The sequence below is a fragment of the Myxocyprinus asiaticus genome, chromosome 48 (assembly GCF_019703515.2).
Source record: "Myxocyprinus asiaticus isolate MX2 ecotype Aquarium Trade chromosome 48, UBuf_Myxa_2, whole genome shotgun sequence".
NCBI lineage: Eukaryota > Metazoa > Chordata > Actinopteri > Cypriniformes > Catostomidae > Myxocyprinus > Myxocyprinus asiaticus.
The window spans coordinates 6446861-6466111 of record NC_059391.1 but is presented as its reverse complement, the minus strand read 5'-3'; the positions used below and the strand labels follow the sequence as shown (position 1 = coordinate 6466111).

At 42.2% G+C, this 19251-nt stretch overlaps 1 protein-coding gene across 1 annotated transcript in view; it reads left to right on the top strand.

Annotated features, from left to right (window-relative positions):
- LOC127437087 (N-acetyl-beta-glucosaminyl-glycoprotein 4-beta-N-acetylgalactosaminyltransferase 1-like) overlaps nucleotides 1-19251 on the top strand; it is a 234162-nt gene that overhangs the window by 142753 nt on the left and 72158 nt on the right. The window contains exons 5-7 of the mRNA XM_051691739.1: nucleotides 2776-2866; nucleotides 3081-3181; nucleotides 18658-18725. Coding sequence (XP_051547699.1) covers nucleotides 2776-2866; nucleotides 3081-3181; nucleotides 18658-18725 — 260 coding nt within the window. The remainder of the gene's footprint in view (nucleotides 1-2775; nucleotides 2867-3080; nucleotides 3182-18657; nucleotides 18726-19251) is intronic.

The following is a 19251-nucleotide window of genomic DNA, read 5'->3' as shown; positions in this document are numbered from 1 at the left end:
AAGACTACATTCCCACTGAAGCTCAATGTGGCCCAAATCTGATTTTCTGCTCAAATCTGATTTATTTATTTTTTGTTTGGTTGTTCACATAAAATTTTAAATGTAGCCCATATCAGATACTGGTCTGAACAGCTGACACTCCTAAATCGACACGTATGTGTATAATGCTCCCTAAGCATGCATATAACAAGCTCTGGCATGTTCATCATTACTCAACTCAACTCAATTTTATTTATAAATCACTTTCAAAAACCGCACTGGGTACCAAAGTGCTGTACATGGAGTTACAAAAAATAAAATCACATACATACAGCTTAAGAATACAACAAGCATTTAAAACCGACAAAGACAGGATAAGATACATTGACATAGTACAATTTATAATGCAATTAATTAAAAGCTAGGGGAAATAAATACGTTTTTAAGGCCCCCTGGAAAGACACTAGAGACGGAGATGATTTCATTGCCAACGGAAGCTCGTTCCAAAGTCTAGGGGCTGCATAAGCTCTATCACCTTGAGTATTAAGGCGAGACCGAGGAACTGACAGACACAGCTGATCATCAGAGCGGAGAGACCTTGAAGGTTGATGCAAACTTATTAAATCAGAGATGTACTCTGGTGCTAGACCATGGAGAGCCTTAAATACATATAGCAACACTTTGTACTGGATTCTGTATTGGATCGGTAACCAATGTAGGGAAGTCAATACTGGGGTAATATGGTCTCTTTTTCTGGTTCCAGTTAAAAGCCTAGCAGCTGAATTCTGGACCAGCTGCAGGCGAGAGAGAGAGGCCTGACTCACACCCAGATACAAAGTATTACAATAGTCCAAACGAGAAGCCACAAAGGCATGTACAACCTTCTCCAAATCATCAAAAGAGAGGATGGACTTCAACTTTGCTATAGATCCAAGATGGAAAAAGCTGTATTAACAACAGCATTTATTTGCTGATCAAACTTGAGCTCAGTGTCAAACATAACACCCAGGTTTTTCACATAGGAATGTTTTTTTTCCCTGGAAGCAATGACAAGTTGCTATCTAAATTTACCCCACATCCCCTTTGACCAAAAAGAATAAACTCTGATTTATCCTCCTTTAATTGGAGAAAGTTGTTTGCCAACCAACACTTCACATCGGCCATGCATTTATACAGAGACTCAAAAGAGGGTTGCTTCCCATGTTTAAAAGGAAAGTAAAGTTGAGAGTCATCAGCATACAGATGGTAGTGTATGCCATGCTCATCTTTCCTAATGGAAGCATGTAAAGGGAGAAAAAAACAGGTCCCAAAATGGAGCCCTGAGGAACCCCACACGTTAAAGGAACAATTGATGAAGAACAGTTCTCTAAACAGACTGAAATTGTTCTACCCTTGAGATATGAAGAGACCCAATCGAAGGCTAACCCCTGAATACCAACCTGGTCTCTTAGGCGATCGATGAGAATGTCATGATTGACCGTATCGAAAATTAAATTGCATTTAAAAATATATCTAGCTGTTTTTTAAGTGGATAGGACACTTAATGCCTATGGATCTAATAATATGTCAACAAGTGATAGAGAAAGACTGTCTTGATATTATGAAGTATTTTTAAATCAAGTAATTTGCTGATTTTTTTTGGGAATTTGATTATCATTAAAGCTCAAGAGTGAAATATTACTTAAGAGCGAAACACACCATAAAATTGAAGTACAGCAGGAAAAACAGCATAACATATACTGTATGTAAGGTAAGAAGAGTTGTTATCATTATTTCAGATTTACTTTGACTTGCTTGCATTTGCATTTTGAAAAAGTTTGTGAAATGTTCTATTAAGTTCAGTTAGGAAACTCTACATAGCGCAGGTTGATAGGTTCAGTTCCTGACATGCCTCTACATAAGCCAATCAGGCAATTACACCCTTCTGTAAAAACTTATATAACAGCACTCACCTCTACGGCTTTAATTCAGGTTCAGCACCGCAGCCTCCATAGCTTTCACCCTCCTCCTCCCCAGCTCCACGGGTCTACATCTGCTTTAAGTAGGGAGGGTTAAGTGATTTTGTTCAGTAGCAGCAGCATATCTCTCCTCTCAGCATGGTTCCAACAGCGGCAGCATATTGACAAATGTCAAGCAACAGCTGCAGTGTGTGTAAAGCAGATCTAGACCATCAAGACCAAAGCTACTCAATGTAATTTACATTAATAAATATTTTATGAACTACTGCAAGAATTGTCCTAACTGAAATATAGAAACTGTTTATCTCTGTATCTTTTCATGCGCATATTTTACTATGTGTAATCCAAATGAATCGCTGAACCCAACTGTTGAAGCCTGCAGTTTTATTTTCTTTCCTCAAAAAATTATTTAATTTGTTAACTAATAAAGATATGACTCGCAATTAAACGTTTTAAACAATAGTACGCCTTTGTACACCGGAAATCTAGTGCGCAAATTATGATTGTTGAGTTATATTGATGTAGAAATCACAGTAAATCCAACCTGGTTGTTCACACTGAAGGCACATTGGAAAAAGATCAGATCCGTATCTGATTTATTTCCACAGATGCTGTGCTAGCAGATTGCACCAAAAATGAAAAGCACATACACCCTCATTTTGTGAAAATCATATACTGTATTTCTTTGTGTGTCTCTCACTCTTTTTTTCTCTCTCAAAACATTTAATTAAAAGTCCAAGTAGATAAAATGACAACTGAATCTCTAGTTTCTTAAACAAGAAACACACGTCTAGAGTGAGTTCACTTACTGATGATTTTTCTTTTCATGCCTCTCCAGATGAGAACTACTGTAAAGAAGTTGGCTGTGGCTCCCAAATGGAAGAACTACGGACTAAGAGTATTTGGCTACATTCTACCTTACAAAGATGGTAAATAATCTTTTGTAGAAGATTTCTTAATCTGAAAAAAAAAAAATAGTGTATTTTTGTGGCCTTTTAGTAATGGAAAACATCCTACAAATGACCTACCAATAGCTGAAGCTGGTTTTCTCAAAACCACACACAGTTTATCAAAGAAGTGTAACTGCTCGAACTGTCGCACACACACACACACACTGAGTGTTTATCTTTCTTGTTTGTCCAGGGGATTTCCAGTTTGCGGTGTCGTCTGATGATAACTCAGAGTTCTGGTTGAGTTCAGATGAAAGTCCTCTCAATGCTCGTCTACTGGCCTATGTGGGAAAGGTAAGCATGATTACGATTTTGAGTCCCTTATCAAGCTTCTTTTAGTTTTAACCCTTACAATGATATAAGTTGTTTACGATGCTATGTTTTATATGTACCAGGAATAGTTGACCTTATTTTAACAATCTCACACGTCTCTTAGTCCTCTATTTAATTTTAATGACTATACCACAAGATTTCTGCTATAGCCTCTTTTTACTTAAAGGAATATTTCAACCAAAAAGGAGTATACATATTTATAACAACTTCTTTCTTGAGTCATTAAATGACATATTCCAGTTCTGCAGAGTGCCGTAGTGGGCAGTGAATGCAATTTCCTCAAACGGAGGACCTTGCTGGTGCTGCATGGTAGATTTCATTTCGATTAATTCCTTAGTGGTATTAGTACTTAGAAGTGTAGATTTGCATGATAGGAGAGCACATTGGCTTTGTAAAACCCAATTATCGCCTCAGCCAGAGGCCTGTGTGAATGTATTGGGAATGTGTGCTTTACTAGAGTATTGATTACGTCTGCTTCAGAAATGGCTTAGCGCACACACGCCAGCTGAAGACTCAATATCCTGTCACAGAGATGCGTGATCGATTGAATCGATGGGTACTAAGGCATCTCTTCATCTTAGAGAAGAATCACACCTTGTTCGGAATTCCCAGCGACTTCTTTTTATTTACCTGTAAATGGGAAAATCTACCCAAAACTTAAACAGAAACTAAATGAAAACATTTTTGTTAACTGAATTAGAAATTAAAACTAACATTTCTGGAAAAACTAAATTAAACATACATTTATTATTTTGACTGCGGAGCTAACTAAAAAAATTAAAATGGCCTGGAATTAAATTCAGTTTTTCATACACAGGATATTATGAAATTTGAGACCTTTGCAATCCGCCTTCATTAAACATGAAAATGTTAACGTTAACAATACTTAAATTATATCAGTTGGTGTATTAGATTTTTTCAGCCTAAAACAGTTAAACAAATACTAAATATACTAAAATGTATAAACACAGAAAGAAAAAGAAAACTACCAGTCATAAACTAAATTAAAAACGACAAATTGAAAATAATATAGAAATAAATCTTTATAAAAATATTGTTTTTATTTTAATTATTTATATATAAATTAATTTAAATAAAATAAATATTTAAAATAAAAATAAAATGAAAATAACTTATTATTCATTTAATAAATACACTATATTGCCAAAAGTATTCGCTCACCCATCCAAATAATTGAATTCAGGTGTTCCAATCACTTCCATGGCCACAGGTGTATAAAATGAAGCACCTAGGCATGCAGACTGCTTCTACAAACATTTGTGAAAGAATGGGCCACTCTCAGGAGCTCAGTGAATTCCAGCGTGGTACTGTGATAGGATGCCACCTGTGCAACAAGTCCAGTCGTGAAATTTCCTCGCTACTAAATATTCCACAGTCAACTGTCAGTGGTATTATAACAAAGTGGAAGCGATTGGGAATGACAGCAACTCAGCCACGAAGTGGTAGGCCACGTAAAATGACAGAGCGGGGTCAGCGTATGCTGACGCGCATAGTGCGCAGAGGTCGCCAACTTTCTGCAGAGTCAATCGCTACAGACCTCCAAGTTCATGTGGCCTTCAGATTAGCTCAAGAACAGTGCGTAGAGAGCTTCATGGAATGGCTTTCCATGGCCGAGCAGCTGCATCCAAGCCATACATCACCAAGTGCAATGCAAAGCGTCGGATGCAGTGGTGTAAAGCACGCCGCCACTGGACTCTAGAGCAGTGGAGATGCGTTCTCTGGAGTGACGAATCACGCTTCTCCATCTGGCAATCTGATGGACGAGTCTGGGTTTGGCGGTTGCCAGGAGAACGGTACTTGTCTGACTGCATTGTGCCAACTGTGAAGTTTGGTGGAGGGGGGATTATGGTTTGGGGTTGTTTTCAGGAGCTGGGCTTGGCCCCTTAGTTCCAGTGAAAGGAACTCTGAATGCTTCAGCATACCAAGAGATTTTGGACAATTCCATGCTCCCAACTTTGTGGGAATAGTTTGGGGATGGCCCCTTCCTGTTCCAACATGACTGCGCACCAGTGCACAAAGCAAGGTCCATAAAGACATGGATGAGCGAGTTTGGTGTGGAAGAACTTGACTGGCCTGCACAGAGTCCTGACCTCAACCCGATAGAGCACCTTTGGGATGAATTAGAGTGAAGACTGCGAGCCAGGCCTTCTCGTCCAACATCAGTGTCTGACCTCACAAATGCGCTTCTGGAAGAATGGTCAAAAATTCCCATAAGCACACTCCTAAACCTTGTGGAAAGCCTTCCCATAAGAGTTGAAGCTGTTATAGCTGCAAAGGGTGGGCCGACGTCATATTAAACCCTATGGATTAAGAATGGGATGTCACTTAAGTTCATATGCGTCTAAAGGCAGATGAGCGAATACTTTCGGCAATATAGTGTATATATAGGCAAATATTACAGACTCCTGTTGGCCATAGAAATATAGATTGTGTTAAGCCTTTTTATTTATAAAAGATATTTTATTATTAGAAATTGAGTTACTAAGTAACACTACAATAAATCTGTACAGGAGAGGTTGTGCAGAAGGCCCATAAATGGAGATTTGGGTGTGAGTTATGCTAATTACTCACATATACCACATACTCCCTCATTCAAAATAATAATGATTCATTAACATGTGAACGGTGTTAATAACAAGTTTGTTGGACACTTGTGAATCCCCTGAAAATTTAGCATTAGAACCTTTTCTCTGCACGATTCTACAAACAAAGATTCATTTCAACTTTGAGGTGACTCCTTGTTAAATTGAGAATGAAGAGGGAATGAAAAAGCTGTGAGTAGAAAATGACACAAAAAAAGAAGTTAGATAGCAACATATGTCAGTGTGACTCCAATGCTCCTGTATTTTTCTGTTTGCCCTCTTTCCATCCCCAAGACTCCAGGGTCGCAGATAGCCGAAATTAGTTTCTTCATTGTAATTCTGTGTTTGCGGGAAGTTCACGTGTCTCAGAAATATACTGAATAATAAAAAGGCAAGTGGAGCAGGGTAACCCTATAGCCATTTATCACACAGAAATACCACGGTCATCTCATCTCTAAAAGACCAAAAATACATGACAGTTGCCAGGTTCTCCATAGCACTGCCATTGTCCAGACATTGTCCAAATTGTTACTAAATTGGCGAGTTGCCATATGCAAGTTCCGATGATACAACGTAATACATTTTTCTGTAGCATAAAATAGTCATAAAAAGTGTGATTTATGGAAGTGCAAATATATATTGCGACATTATGACATAACCTATGACATAATGACCCTATAAACATTTTGTTATTAAGCAATTGGAAAATATTTGTTGTTTGCAAAATGATACATAACTGTTGTTATATTCAAATGCAGCCTTTCAAGTGAACAAGCTGAGGAAATAATTAAATGCCCTCTCATGAAATACCCCCTCTGAAGTAGCATTGGGAATCAGAACAAATTGGTTTGTTCGGATAATTTATCAGTTAGTCGTTTTTCGAAGTCCTAGTGTGAAATTTTACATCTTTATATATATATATATATATATATATATATATATATATATATATATATATATATATATACTGCTGTTTACCACTGTTTTTGATGATATTAAATACATTTATGGTGTTTTTTGTGTTATTTTAATGTACATTTGTGTTCATGTTAATTGAGACCGCTATTTTTTGTACCAGATAAATGCTGTCTGATCTGATTAATTATGTAATTAAAATGTATTGCACCTTGAAAAGCTTCATGTCATTAGCAATTTTTGATTGCAACTGTGTAGCTAACTAGATCTTCAAAAGGGAAGCTTGAAGTCAACATGAATGATGTTTGCAACCCAATTAACTTCCTTAATGTGGCATTTTTACAAATTAAACAGAATTTTCAATGTCAAAAAATGTAAGGTGAAAAAGGTATGAAAAAGAAGGCTTGTTGATGTCATCCTAAATGGAGCTTGTGTCAGAGGCAGAGCAAGTTTTTTATGTTTTGATGAAAAAAAACAAAAATCTTTGTTCCTTTAATGGTGCATTCAAGCCAGTTCGGAATGATCATAATTAAGAGTTAAAAACTCAGGATTTTCTTTAAGCTCCAACTTTCGAAGTTTTGGGCGTGTCAATTTAAGAGTCTTTGTGGAAGCGAATTGACATAAGTTGTTAATTGTACCATCAACGTTTTCAATTACTTCGATGACTCTTGCCAGAAAACACTACTCATTTAGTCATTTTCGAGTCGATTTTGATCAAATACACAGATATAGCATCAATTACACACGGAATGCATATTTTCCTCTTCATTTCATTGCAGTAGCACTAAAAAAAGCTTCCTATGTTTCTCAGTAAGTGAAAGAGAGAGAGAGAAAGAGAGAGAGAGAGAGAGAGAGAGAGAGAGAAATACGAAATTGCCCAACGCATCCATTTTCTGACCAAAATCACTTGAACACTCATCACACCATAATTACAACTTCCGAGCTTGAAAGATTGAGTTACCAAGGAGGATTTGAAGCATATGTGCTAGATGTCGACCGATATGTCGGTTATATATCGTATCGGTTTTACAGATATATCGGCACCGATTATTGGTTTTATATTGAGTCCCTTGTGTATTTGGGACTTGTTCATTTAAAAGTCATGCATTATGCAACAAAGATTATTTTCGTATTGCCTCTATGCCTGTATCTGTCACAGTAAGAAAAGACAAATAATTTTTTTTTACATAAAAGAAAAGAGTTTAAAAAGTAATTAAATACTTTCAGCTGATTCATCGGTTATCAGCCTTTTCTACCAGATTAGTTATCGTATCGGCAAAATCCACTATCGTCGACCTCTAATATGTGCTGCATAAGACAGGGAACTCGTATCAAGGAAGTAAACAGGGTCAATATTGATTTCATGTGAACTTTGACTGTATCATAACTACTTTAAATTGTAGCTTGTAACTTGCCGTTTCAAAGTAGCTTCTTCAGCTTTGCTAGTTTGTCACCAAGTTTCAAGTCTTGGACATAATCTCAGCTGTCAAGAGAACACAAAAAGCTGAGCTGAGATCAGTTAAGGTATTTTAACACCAGCATTTTCTCTTTATTCTTTTTAGCTGGTGGATGTTCTGTGGAGTTTATGCAGAAAGATGTGTCATCTATGTAAATATGGATGTTCTTCTCTGTATAATAGCTGTAATGTTTTGCTATCCCTTCCACTACTCTGGAGGGAAAGAGTGCTGGGATGGAATAACTGTGTGTGTCTCTCTTTGGGCTTATTTTTAATCGTCCTTGTCTCCTTTGATCCATCTTTTCCTTCGCAAGTTTTCCCTAACAAGCTGTGATTTGTATTGGACTCAAGTGCACCGATGCAAGTGCCCAAGTAAAAGGAAGTTTCCACCGAATGTTTTCTTTTACCATTGCGTTTGAAAGTTTTTTCTGCAGTCACATTCGAGTGGAAATGTACTGCAGCTTTCGTCTCCGGAGGCAAACATAAACAGTGTTGGGGAAGCTGCTTTGAAACTGTTGCTTTTCAAACTACAGGCTACGCATAATTTAAAGATGTAGTGTGTAATTTTATTTGATGTTAAAGTACTATTCCTATCACAGTGTAATATGCAGAGACTAATGCAGAGACTAACTAATGTATAAGCAGAAATTGATTTCAATCGAAGCCATTTAAAAAAAACAAATTCCCTGAAAAATGGCTCAACTAATGATGCGAGTTTGGGTAGGGACTTTCTGTTTGGCACGACCAATGGCAGAGGGAGTGTTCAGGAGACAACATTTTGCAACATGTTTAGTGATGCTATTGGCTCAGATATTACATATTAGTAACAAAAAGTAGAACATAAAACATAAAAAGCTTTTGGAGGGACCAATATTAAAGCTATTTAAGGTGTGAAATATCTATTTAATAATTAGAGCTGTATTTATCTGGCATAAAATATATTCGGTTCTCTACTAGGGTGACAGCATTAATCAGCATTTGAACAGATACATTTACACATTGCATATATACATACCTGTATATGCACACATTGTGACATCATGGGTAAAAATTGAATTTTAAAATGAATAAAAATGTAAAACTCTTATTTCAAACGTAATAATATTTCAAAAAGTAATAATAATCTGTAACATTACAAACTTTAAACAATTGAATGCATCCTTCATAAACAAAAGCATCAATTTCTTTCATAAACAAAAATGTCTTGGTGTTCTAAAACTAAAAAAAATAGCAGTGTCACAATTTATGATGCTAACCTTTGCAAAAAAATTGCTTGTTACCAAAAAAGCTACTTTAAAAAAAACAAACACCTGAGCTACTGTCAGGCTTCTGAAAAATGTAGTTAAGTTAGTAGCATAGCTTACATCGTTTGTTTTAGTTAGCTACCCCCGACATTGGGACATACAAGCACACACACATGCAAACACACAGCACATCTTTGTCCTCTAATCCCCATGAGAGAGCTAGTTGTGTTTGGCAGCAGAGGTAATTACAATTGGCTGAGTCACACGTGTGTTTATGCTGACAGCCACACAAGGTGTGTGTCACAGTAAACACACTCCTGTTGGCGAAGAAAGGGGTATGTGTGGGTACATCTGCAGAACTTTGGTGTGTGTGTATGTGTGTGTGTGTGTGTGTGTGCAGAATGAAAGACGTCTTTGAGGGCAGCAGGGATCCAGGAGGCATTATGATTCATTACAGCGATGTGTGATGTGCACAGAAGCTTTGAGAGGGAGAGAGATGCCACACATGACAATTAAAGTAAGGCATGTTGGGAAGGAATACTGGAGGTTTCATTCTGAATCACTCTAGCAGCATCAGCACTCATTACTGGTGTGGAAATCAGTGCGCTCACGTGCACAGGGGCAACACAGCAAACAATGGGAAACAATGTAAAACGCCCTGGTTACTTTCGTAACCTCTGTTCCCTGATCGAGGGAATAAGATGTTGTGTCGATGTAGTGACACTAGGGGTCACTCTTGGGAGCCCCAAACACCTCTGCTTTTTTTAAAAAGGCCAATGAGAATTGGTGAGTGGAATTTGCATGCCACTCCCCTGGACATACGGATATAAAAGGAGCTGGTATGCAACCACTCATTCAGGTTTTGTGCTGAGGAGCCGAGACCAGGTCCCGGCCATTTCAGTGGGTAGTTCACCGTTGTGGCAAGAGGGACACAACGTCTCATTCCCTCCATCAGGGAATGGAGGTTAGGAAAGTAACCAGGACGTTCCCTATCTGTCACTCACTCGACGTTGTGTCGATGTTGTGACACTAGGGGTCCCTATACAAAACGGCACAACTAGCTGAACTGTGTTACGTGAACTGGCGGTGTGTGACGGGCAGACTGCTGTGTGCCTCGTAGCCAGTGTACCAGGCCGTCATGTAACCTCCCCCAACACTCTAATGAGCGTCGAACGGTACATCAGGAACAAGTTGACTGCCCAACTATAGGGACAGGCTAGCCCAGCTGAGGCCTCTTTTCTCCCCAAAAAGAGTGGAATTTGTTAACTGACTGGGAGCCACAAGTTTCTACATCGGGGGGTGTCCCTTCCAAGGGGAAGACACCGTGGAGACCACACCCCGTCCAAAAAGGGGGGGGGTATTGAGTGGAATACGTTACATGGTATTGCCGAGTCTTGTCAGAAGTATGTCATGTGGAGAGGTCCCATGGTAGGTCCTACCCAAAGGGGGAGGAGTTACTAGAGAGCATGGCGACCGGGGGCAGAGGGGCCTCTGCCCAAGGAAGACGCAGTTTGCCGACAGGGAAATGATTTTGCGGAAGATATCACATGGGGTCACCTTTGGGAAACCAGCACATGTGGAGCACCTACCTCAGTACAAGAGAGCACGTCTTCACCTCAAGGGATGGGAAAGGCGCTATGCGCAAGCAGTACATCCAGCCAGCTGTCTCGGAACTTACCTGCTCGTGCCTTCCAATACACAGGACGAGACCGGCTCAACCCAGAGATTGTAGAACCTTGCAAAGGTGTTGGGTGTTGCCCAGCCCGCTGCTCTGCAGATGTCTGCCAAAGAGGCGCCACTGGCCAGGGCCCAGGAGGCCGCCACACTCCTGGTGGAGTGGGCTCATAACCCCGTAGGGGGTGGCACCTCCTGAGCCTGATATGCTATCGTGATGGTGTCGATGACCCAGTGGGCTGTCCTCTGTTTGGAAACAGTGCTTCCTTTCCGCTGTCCACCAAAGCAAACAAAGAGCTGCTCTGAGCTTCTGAGGCTCTGCGTGCGTTCCAAATAGATGCGTAAAGCTCGCACCAGACACAGCAACGCCAAGGCTGGGTCTGCCTCCTCCTGGGGAAGCGCTTGCAGGTTCACCACCTGATCCCTAAAAGGAGTCGTGGGAACCTTGGGCACATAGCCTGGTCGGGGTCTCAGGATCATGTGAGAGTAACCCGGACCGAACTCCAGGCACGATTCGCTGACAGAGAACGCCTGCATGTCCCCTACCCTTTTGATGGAAATGAGCGCAGTCAGGAGGGCAGTCTTCATAGAGAGTGCCTTAAGCTCAGCTGGCTCAAAGGGAGCTCCCTGTTGACCCCAAAGGATTATGGAGAGGTCACATGAGGGGACGAGGCATGGTCTGGAGGGATTCAACCTCCTAGCGCCTCTCAGGAACCTGATGATCAAGTCACACTTCCCCAAATTCTTACCATCTAATGCATCGTGATGAGCCGAAAAAGCGGCTACATACACCTTCAGGGTGGAGGGGTACAGCCGCCCCTCCAGCCTCTCCTGCAGGAAGGAAAGCACTGATCTGACTGCGCATCTCTGGGGGTCTTCGCGTCAGGAAGAACACCACTTAGCGAACAGACGCCACATCAAGTCATACAGGCACCTTGTAGAGGAAGCCCTAGCAAGGGTGGTAGGCCACTTAGGTCTTCTGCATCCCGTCCAGGGGCCAGACATGGAGATTCCAGAGGTCTGGTCGTGGGTGCCAGATGGTGCCTCGTCCCTGAGAAAGACGGTCCTTCCTCAGGGGAATTCGCCGGGGGGTGGGGGGGGCTGTCACTAGGAGCGTGAGATCCAAGAATCACATCTGGGTGGGCCAGTAGGGTACTACTAGGATGATCTGCTCCTTATCCTCCCAGACCTTGCACAGGGTCTGTGCAAGTAGGCTCACTGGGGGAAACGCGTATTTGCGTAGTCCAGGGGGCCAGCTGTGTGCCAGTGCATCTATACCGAGGGGTGCCTCGGTCAGGGCATACCAAAGTGGGCAGTGGGAGGATTCCCGGGAAGCAAACAGGTCTACCTGTGCTCGACCGAATCAGCTGGACCATCTGAGGGTGGAGTCTCCACTCTCCCCTGAGGGTAACCTGATGTGACAGCGCGTCCGCTGCGGTGTTGAGGTCACCCGGGATGTGAGTGTCTTGTGTGCCCATTGCATACGGCACCCCAGCCCATCTTGGAGGCGTCTGTTGTAACCACGACGCACCAGGAGACCTGCTCTAGGGGAACCCCTGCCCATAGAAATGCAAGGTCGGTCCAACGGCTGAAGAGGCGGCGACAGATCAGCGTGATGGTCATGTGATGTGTCCTGCAGCACCATGCCCATCTCGGGACTCGAGTCTGAAGCCATTGCTGAAGCGGTCTCATATGCATCAACCCGAGCGGTGTGGCTGCCGCTGAGGATGCCATATGCCCCAGAAGCCTCTGAAAAAGTTTCAGTGGAACCGCTGTCCTCCGTCTGAACGCCTTCAGACGGTTCAGCACCGACTGCGCACACTCGTTCGTGAGGCGCGCTGTCATCGAGACTGAGTCCAACTCCAAAAGAGATGCTCTGAACCAGGGAGAGCTTGCTTTTTTCCCAGTTGACCCGAAGCCCCAGTCGGCTGAGGTGCCGGAGCACAAGGTACGCGTCCTTCAGGTCTACCGCCGTGAACCAATCTTGATGCCGGACGCTCGTTAGAGTGTGTTTTTGCGTCAGCATCTTGGACGGGAGTCTGTGCAAGGACCGGTTCAGTACTCGCAAGTCCAGGATTGGTCGCAACCCACCACCTTTCTTCGGTATGATGAAGTAAGGGCTGTAGAACCCTTTCTTCATCTTGGCTGGTTGGACAGGCTCTATCGCGTCCATGCGCAGAAGGGTAGCGATTTCTGCACGCAAGGTAGCAGCATTCTCGCCCTTCACCGAGGTGAAGCGGATGCCGTTGAACCTGGGCGGGCGCCTGGCGAACTGAATCACGTAGCCGAGTCGGACGGTCCGGGTCAGCCATCGCGATGGATTGGAAAGCACGAGCCATGCGCCCAAACCCCGGGTGAGGGGGACCAAGGGAATGATCACGTCGGACGTACCGGTGGGTGGGGCCTCACGATGGGGCGGAGCTTGAGTCTAGGGACATCGAAGCACTTACCTGGCTCCTGCCGCCCACCATAAGATTGGCCGAGGAGGGGGGAGGAGGAATCTCATCCCCGTAGTCCACTGGAACCAATCCCGTGTGGTTGTGTTTGTGCCACAGCTGGGCACACAGGGGCGGGGGGTCCGCCACTGGAGCACCATACCTGTCAAAATGGGATGGTGGTCGTGACGACGGCCGTGCACACCGGATATGTGACCCAGGAGACGAGGCAACCATTCTTTTGGCTGGCTTTTGGGTGCCGTAGCCTTCTGGGCATGCGGCGACAAAAGATTCACCACCAGGGTGGACATCGCCTGCCCGAGAGACCGCGCCGTGACCTTCATCACCCGGAGAGTGAGGTTGCTCGCCGTGTGCAGTTCCTGCATCAATCCTGGGTCAGAACTACCCTCGTGCAGTTCTTTTAGCACCTTGGCTTGGTGTACTTGCAGGAGAGCCATGGTGTGCAGGGTGGAGGCGGCTTGTCCAGCTGCACCGCAGGCCACAGTCGTCAGGGACGACGTAAACCTACAGGCCCTGGACGGGAGCCTCGGGTGCCCCCGCCAGGTTGCGGCGCTCTGTGGACACAAGTGCACCGCGAGCGCCTTATCCACCTGGGGGATCACCGAATAACCTCTGGCCGCTCCACCATCGAGGGTAGTGAGAGCGGGGGAGCTGAAAGACCGGGACCGGGCAATAAAAGGTGCCTCCCACGATCTTGTCAGCTCCTCATGCACTCCCAGGAAGAAAGGAATGGGAGCGGGGCATGGCCGTGGGCTGTGCCCCGAGCCCAGGAACCAATCGTTGAGCCGCGAGGGTTCAGGGGAGAGTTTAGGGTTCCACTCTAGTCTGATGCTCGCAGCCGCCCGGGAAAGCATGTCCGTCATTTCCACATCGGCGTGAGACTGGGCGACCGTTCCCGAAGGAGGAAGCCCAGCCGAAGCCTCTGCGTCAGACTGGACGAGCCCGCTCTCCGATGCTGCGCTCGATAACTCATCGTCTTCCCGAGCTCCAAACAAGAAGTCGAACTTGCGCTGAGATGAGCCGGCGGTCTCGTGCGAGAGCCCGATCGGGGCAAGCGAGCGTGCTGGGGAATGGGAGGTCTGTGGGGGGACACCCGGCGGAGGTGGTCCCATTGATGTCCCCAAATCATCCCCAGTGCTAACCGACGTGGCCTCAAACCCGTAAGCAGAAGGACCGGTGCGGGGAGCCACTGGGGTGGCTTACGAAAGCAAGCCGCGACCGCAACGTTGCCATGGTCATGTTCTCGCAATGACTTATCCATGAACGATGTCTCCACATGGGCAGTGCCCAGACACGTAAGACAGCGATCGTGGCCGTCAGAAGCGGAGAGATAACGACCGCAACCAGGAATAACACACAAACGGAAAGTCATCTTTAAAAAGACGTTCCGTGTGTGTGCCGCTCTTTTTGTGAATGAAAATATACTCTTTTAGAATATACTTTCTTATTTTTGCTCTGCCGAAGCGCCCAGGGGCGTTCTCTGCACTCCACTGGTGCAGAGGGGGAGAAGCCGCTGAAATGCACCGTAAATCCAGCAGTTTTGAGTTGCGTCTTTGGAGGGAATTGAATTCAGTGCACTCAACCGCTCAGCTCCGAAGAGAAAATCTGAATGAGTGGTTGCAAGGTGTTTTTACTTTTTTTTCAGTGCTCCGAAACAGCTTGCCTGCACAGAGAAAGAGATGTTTGTGAACATTTTCATCCAAATATATTAGCAGTAGTTAATATAATAATCCTTAAATAATGGAGAAGAGCACGATAACCTGGAATATATCCAGATGTGCGGTGTCGTCAAATGCACATTCTGCCTTTTTAAGAGATGGTTTAGGTGTCTGGATTCAGGGGCGGATCTAGACATTTTTTTATGGGGTGGCAAGGGGTTGGCATGCAGACTATGAGTGTTGGCAACACTAAAACAAGCGCCCATGAGTAGTTCTTATGGATTAAGGTACCAAGCTTCGTTGCAAAAAGTACTAGTTCATTAATTGGAGTCACTATCAATTATAAATGTCCATGATTTTGTGATATAACTGCATTTCCATAGGAACCACATAGTAACCATTTTGATACTGATTTGCCAACATTAAAAGAAATTATATTTTTGCATAATAAAAAAATAAGTAACAAAATATATATCTCCAGAGCACCAAGACATTGTCTATTAAGCACATCAACAAATTCTAAATGTTCCTTAGCTTGACATTTAGAACCGGTAATCTGGACGAAACTCCACTACCTTTGTTAAGTGTACCCATGGATGGAAAATGCATGCATATCCCATGTTATTCTGCTAATAAAGTCCTGTAGGCCTGTCACCTTTGTTACAGATGGAATAATCCATTTGAAAGTGAAGATTAACACAAAGTTAGGTCTAAATAAAAATAAACTGTATAGAAAATTGTACTGTGGGGGGCAGTGCTGCAAAACGGTTCTTTTAAATGACCTGTTTTGATCAACAGTCATTCTTAATGACCGATTCAAGCACCCAAATAAATATTTCACATAATATGGTAATTTAATTTCTAAATCTGCAACGATCAGTCTTGGGATTTTGTTAGTCAGTAGATGAATACATAGATCAGCACTTTAAGAACATGAATGATTGATCTAGTGGTAACTTTTTGCCTTTAGTTTTTAGAGGTTTTGGATTCTAATTCACCCAAATATAACTTTTTATTTTAATAAAACAAGATTCTGTACATCAGTGGATGAGTATTTAAAAATAAAATGCAATAAAAGATGTGAGAGGGGAGACGAGAGTAGTGGAAACACAGTTTTTGACAGTTCTGTATATGAAAGAACAGCAAACTCAGAAATTCAGACAGCGACAACCACAAACTCTCCATTCCAGCAGCGGGAACCTGGAATGTGCCTGAGCTCCTGTGAACGAGATGACACAGTTCACGAACACCCATTTCCCATCACACAACCCAGCCATGAAACAGTTTATATAGGAAGGAAACACAGTGCGCACCGGTGCGCCCCATCAACAATCAGCTCACCTGGTTTCCCCACACCTGAGAGCGATTAAGAGAGAGGAAGAGAAAGAGAAAAAGACAACACGCACACACACACTACATACTCACAAACAATATGGTCGAGAAGGCCATCGCAATGGGGGACACAGAAAAGAGCTCGAGCTGCGGCAAAACTGCTGACACTAAACAACACTGATAACGGCCGCAACAGACATTTATCATAACATTCAAAATAATACATTCCAACACCTGATCACAAGTTGAAACACACACAGATGAAATAGAAACTCCAACTGAAGAACTGGAGATGTTTCATCTGGATTATACACATACCTGACGAAAGCTATTTCAAAAAGTGGTAAGGACACGTCTCACCTGTCTCAACCCATAACTGACAGTGATGTATCTAATAATCATTCAGTGAATACTTGGAAACAACTGAGAAATTCATCTTTTACCTCTTTTTTTCCATGTATTTGTCCATGTGGTCATTGTTGTTGAGGAAATAAGCTCATCAACCCACGAGAGCCCAAACAGAGAGATTGGTCGATGTTGTGATTAGCCACTGCTGTAAACAATCACAGGATTGGTTGCTGCTGTAATCAATCACGCTATGGGTCTGCAGTCATTTTTGCGTTTGGTGAGAGTTGAGGCAGTTTGACATGAATGAACCCCTACACAATGTCAAAATCAACGATAATATACTTACATTTATATTTAATACATATGGATACTTATGCTGGGGTGGCAGATGAGGTGGCAGTGCTTTTTCTTAGGGTGGCATTTGCCACCCCATGCCACACCGTTAGGTCTGCCCCTGTCTGGATCAGAGTGATGCTGTACAGTCCTGGCAGGTTGTGTAAAATACGGTGGTCTGCAGCATCCTCCGCTACATTGCGCTCAGAATCGAACCACAAGATCAGAATTGCACATGCAAATTACATTCAGCAGCGATATTTGTGGGCGTGTTTGCACTGTTGACTGATCTGCATAATTTCTTTAGTGAATCAGAGTGTGTGCAAAAAAACAGCACTTTTACCGGCTGCAATTCATTCTAAGTGAATCTGCCCCTCAGTGTTCAGGAGCATCTCAATCCTTCAGATGAGCACATATGGGGATGTGTGTTTGTGCATAATTTTCCCATGTGCACTCTTTGAGGAATATTTCAAGATCTACTTATTATATTATGTTGAGTTCTGGCTCGTTTGAATCGGGATAATATGCTGTAAGTTACAATATGTGATTATATATGTTATATGTATGTTTCAGGAAGTAATAAGGAAAAACGTGACAAAAAGCCACTTCTGTTTATTATATTTATATGTCAGTGGGATTTTCATACACTAATACTCACTGCAGTTTGGCCTCTGAGTGAAAATTATTTGCTCATTACATTCTACTAATTGAGAACTTTCCAATGATATATAACACATGGCTATCTCATCTTTTTTATGGTTTTACCAACTCTAAATATAATTATTGTGATAACAAATTTGCAAATGATGAGAATGAAACAGTTTTTATTTGTCAGCAAATTAAAATGCATTAAGAATTGGTAGGATCAGCTATACGCATTGTAAAGTCCAGATTTTATACTTAAAATTGACACCTATTTTGTTCAGATCAAGCAAGTGGTTATTAATTTATTACATCATAATAATAATAATAATAATAATAATAATAATAATAATAATAATAATAATGATGATGATGATGATGATGATGATGATGATGATTATTATTATTATTAATATTATAATTTTTCTGCAGGGAGTGACCCCCACTGGCCTGGTAAAAGCTCAGTTCAAATAATCCTATCAATAAAAATATATATTTTTTAAAATATGTTTAAAAAAGGGCTACAAATCCAGTCATAATTACTAAAAAAGAAGTTGGTAAAAAAGATCTAATGCAATATCTTGTGATAATATTTGCAATATGAGTGATTTATAAGCAATCTTAGTGGGTTGGTCATTTTAACCCAGGAACACAAGAAGTGGTAGCCAGTGAGGAACACAGCACAAGGGTTAACGCTTTATAAAGGATCCCATTCAGGATAAAGGAATCCTGAATGAAATCAGGTTTGTAAAGTCTGGTTTGTTCTTTTTTTTTAGCTGGGATCCGAATGGACTGCACCTGGGGAGTTTACCAAGTTCAGATCTCAGGCATCCAAAGCTGTGCAGTAAGTACAGATAAACAGACACAGTGTTGAAATCACATACAGTCCCTTTGCACATTTCTTTATACATTATTATGTTCCATATCCTGCAACACTGAGGGGCCCCAAGTTTGTCCAAATTAAAAACGGATTTGAACAATGTATATCCAAAGGTCTAGACTTAAACTTTAATATTTGACCTCTGTTTTGCATGTTAAGCAATGTTATAAATGTTAGCATTTCTTAATTTGTGTCAGAAGTACACAACACAACGTGCATAAAGAGCAAAGTTATAACTTTTATTGTGTAGCAAAAAAACTGGAAATCCATTCATGCAAACTCTGGTAAAATTTGCATGGCAAGAGTTCAGTAAACAATACTTCTAAAAGATACAATTATTAGTCAAAATATGAACATTTAGTGAAATATTGATGAATTCCCATATCTTCACTTTTCCTTAGAGAAAATTATCCATGACTATTTTCCACTAATTAATGCAATCTAAGGAGCATGTCGGTGGTAAAACACTCTCTTATGACACTTTCACCAT